This window comes from Monopterus albus, unplaced genomic scaffold, assembly GCF_001952655.1.
Source record: "Monopterus albus unplaced genomic scaffold, M_albus_1.0 scaffold39.1, whole genome shotgun sequence".
Classification (NCBI taxonomy): Eukaryota; Metazoa; Chordata; class Actinopteri; order Synbranchiformes; family Synbranchidae; genus Monopterus; species Monopterus albus.
This window is the reverse complement of record NW_018127919.1, coordinates 3,772,122-3,775,058: the sequence shown is the minus strand read 5'-3', so window position 1 is coordinate 3,775,058 and position 2,937 is coordinate 3,772,122. Positions and strand designations below refer to the sequence as shown.

The following is a 2,937-nucleotide window of genomic DNA, read 5'->3' as shown; positions in this document are numbered from 1 at the left end:
TTGATGCATTTATAAATAGGTTTCTGTCTGAAAGGGTTTCTTTAGAGAGAAACATGAAAGTCCTCCCATAGAGACAGAAATGGACCATTTTTAGACTCCATTTTTTGATATCCTAAGAGAATATGTGTTTATACTTTTAATAACACGCTGTAGGGTAAAATACAGGTCAGTGCTACTAAAAATATTTGCAAACATTAGCAATGCAAACATCTCATGTTTAGCTGTCACATTTTATAAGTATAAGAAGTGCATTCAGCCAAACCGAATAAATATCTTCAGTCCAGTGAATCAAAGCATGAACAAAGCCAGTGTGGTGGCAATATTTCCACAGGGGGTGCCATGTTGCAATGTGGCTTATTACTTTAAATAGCATGTTTGTTTATACATCCTTTATGTATATTAGGTTCTCACTATTAAGTAGTTTTCTGTTACGGTTTTCCTCCCACACATATCCAGTGTGATTTCTTTATATCTAGCTGATTGTTTTGCACATTCACATCACACTGCAGTGTCTGGGTAAATCCACTCTCTGTGAGCCAGGAATAGATCATTTTTTATTTTATTTTCATGAACTCTTTCACTGCTACTCATTGTAGGAAAAACCTCCAAGCAGTGTCACTCAGACATCTCTGGTATGGCAGACCACAGTGTGCAGGGCACACGTAGCCTTAGCCACAAGAGGGCACCACTGACTGGTCTCAAACCTCAGACAGACAAGGTTGGGACTCTGCCCAAAGGAAAAGACATCAACACAGACAGTAGGTTGAACCTATTACACTCTCTGCTATTATGTGCCAGAGGATCCTTGATTACAGTAAATCCAATGAGAAGGATCTAACCAATGCCTCATTTGTACACTATGCCCAATGTCTTTATTCACTCAACAGGCCACACACCGGCCATGAAGTCTTTGCACAGCACAGGCTCACGTATGCCCTGCTCATGGGCAGCAGCAGCCACAGATCCTTCTGAGGAGTGCATGGTGACTGTGTCAACACTGGAGCAGCAGCATATGGCTTCCTGGAGTGGCACAACAGCATCCAGCAGGGCCACCCTGAGTAGGGGTTCCCACAAGAGACCTGGCACAGCTCTCTCCCAGAACGGTCATCCTCCCACAAACAGCACAGAGAGAAGGGAACACTGTGAGTTTTGTCCTCACAAGGACATATCTGTGTGCACACTGCATTAGTGGATAGTGTCTGTGGATAGCAATAATATGGCAGTTTAACTGAGACGTTATTTACATTTTTAAAGAATAACACAAAAGCCATGCTTTTATAATTACAGATCTTATAATAAAGCTTTGTGGCAATTCAAACTGGACTGATGTTTCACTTGTAGTTTGGGGCTGTCACTTCTTTTGTAAATGAAAGTCCAGACAAATTCAGATTCAAATTGACTTCCCGAGTATAGTTACGTGTGTATCTCTGAACAGAGATAAACGCAATGTCATGACATGATATGACCAATAAAGGACAGGAAGCAAAGCTGTGCAATGAGAATTTGTGAAAATTGATGCTGTGTCAGACCCTTTGATTTTTAACAAGATAAGTACTAATAAGTTCCCTGAACAGTAAAGGCAGATTCTGGCATTCTTGGAGTCGGGCTAACTCCCCACTGCCAGTGTAGTGGTTTAGGGAAATGTTAACTTGCCAATATCTACATAGCTTTACAAATAAACATGGTTTTTACATGAAATGTTTCAGAGGTTCCTCCTATTCATAAATACTGCTGCCTCTGCTGACTGTCATGATTAACCGGCTGGGGTTACCTACCTACTCACCAACTACCCTGAAATATATCAAAATTTTCCTTTAGTAGCAAAATAACAATTACAGTTAAAAAGATAAAGTACAGATAGGAACTATATTGTGTGACACTATTGTAATGTTTTTGGTATACAATATGAATTGGATGCAGTTGTATATACCACCAATTTCTTTGCTTAAATCCAAGCTAAGATAAACCGCAGGAGTGTAAAATGAAGGTACAGATATTAAGAGTGGTATGTAGGTAGGTACTTTATTGATCCCTCAATGGGGAAATTTCAGTGTTTCAGCAGCAATGGAGAACAAACAACACAACACCATGAGAAACAAACACCACACACATATCTTGATATAACAAATTTCAGTACGTCAAGCAGCAATAGAGAACAGACAACATAACACCATGAGAACAAGCATCGCACACACATCTTGATAAATAAATTCCAAGTACTCAAAAATAGACAGAATCAAGTATTTGAATAATCAAGAACAGAATTTACATATGTGCATATTAACCATGCATTTTACCCCAGGATTTAAATATTGTACCTCAGTTGAGTATTACATAGTCCCTCATACTTTCACCTAGCTTATCCCTGCAGTGATGTATTGTACAGTCTGATTGCTGTGGGGAGGAATTACCTACAGTAACGCTCCTTCTTACACTGTGGATGTAATAGTCTTGCGCTGAAGCAAGGGTGTCAAACTGAATCGCACAGGGGGCCAAAACTCAAAGCACACTTTAGGTCGCGGGCCAAACAGGATAAAAACTTGTTGAACAGACTAAAACTAAATGTTTTTTGAACATAAAAATGAATCGAAGCAAACAGGATACAATATTATTCCAAAAAAAATAAACTTGAACTTAAAATCAGCAACCGTATTTCTGCTAAGACTTACATTTGCAAACACCTGCTTTTTGTCTGGACACAAGACGTCACACACTTTCATCATGGAGCTCTTCAGAAACTCTCGCTCGGTAAATGGCCAGGCTGATTTTCTCCTCTGCAACAATAAAACTTGCTTTCACAGCAGCTTTACTGTGTGATTTCGCTTTGGTCTGCTGTGATGTCAGCATCCTCTTCAACTCCTCTACCTTCTCTAGCTTCTGCTCTGCATTCACATTTTTCAGCTTGTCCTGATGTTTTGTCTCGTAGTGCCGTCTTAG

At 39.7% G+C, this 2,937-nt stretch overlaps 1 protein-coding gene across 3 annotated transcripts in view; it reads left to right on the top strand.

Annotated features, from left to right (window-relative positions):
* Positions 1 to 2,937, top strand: part of LOC109959420 (roundabout homolog 2-like) — an 88,287-nt gene that overhangs the window by 77,461 nt on the left and 7,889 nt on the right. For all 3 annotated transcript variants that reach the window (XM_020598772.1, XM_020598771.1, XM_020598773.1), the window contains 2 exons: positions 597 to 758; positions 888 to 1,142. In XM_020598772.1, coding sequence (XP_020454428.1) covers positions 597 to 758; positions 888 to 1,142 — 417 coding nt within the window. The remainder of the gene's footprint in view (positions 1 to 596; positions 759 to 887; positions 1,143 to 2,937) is intronic.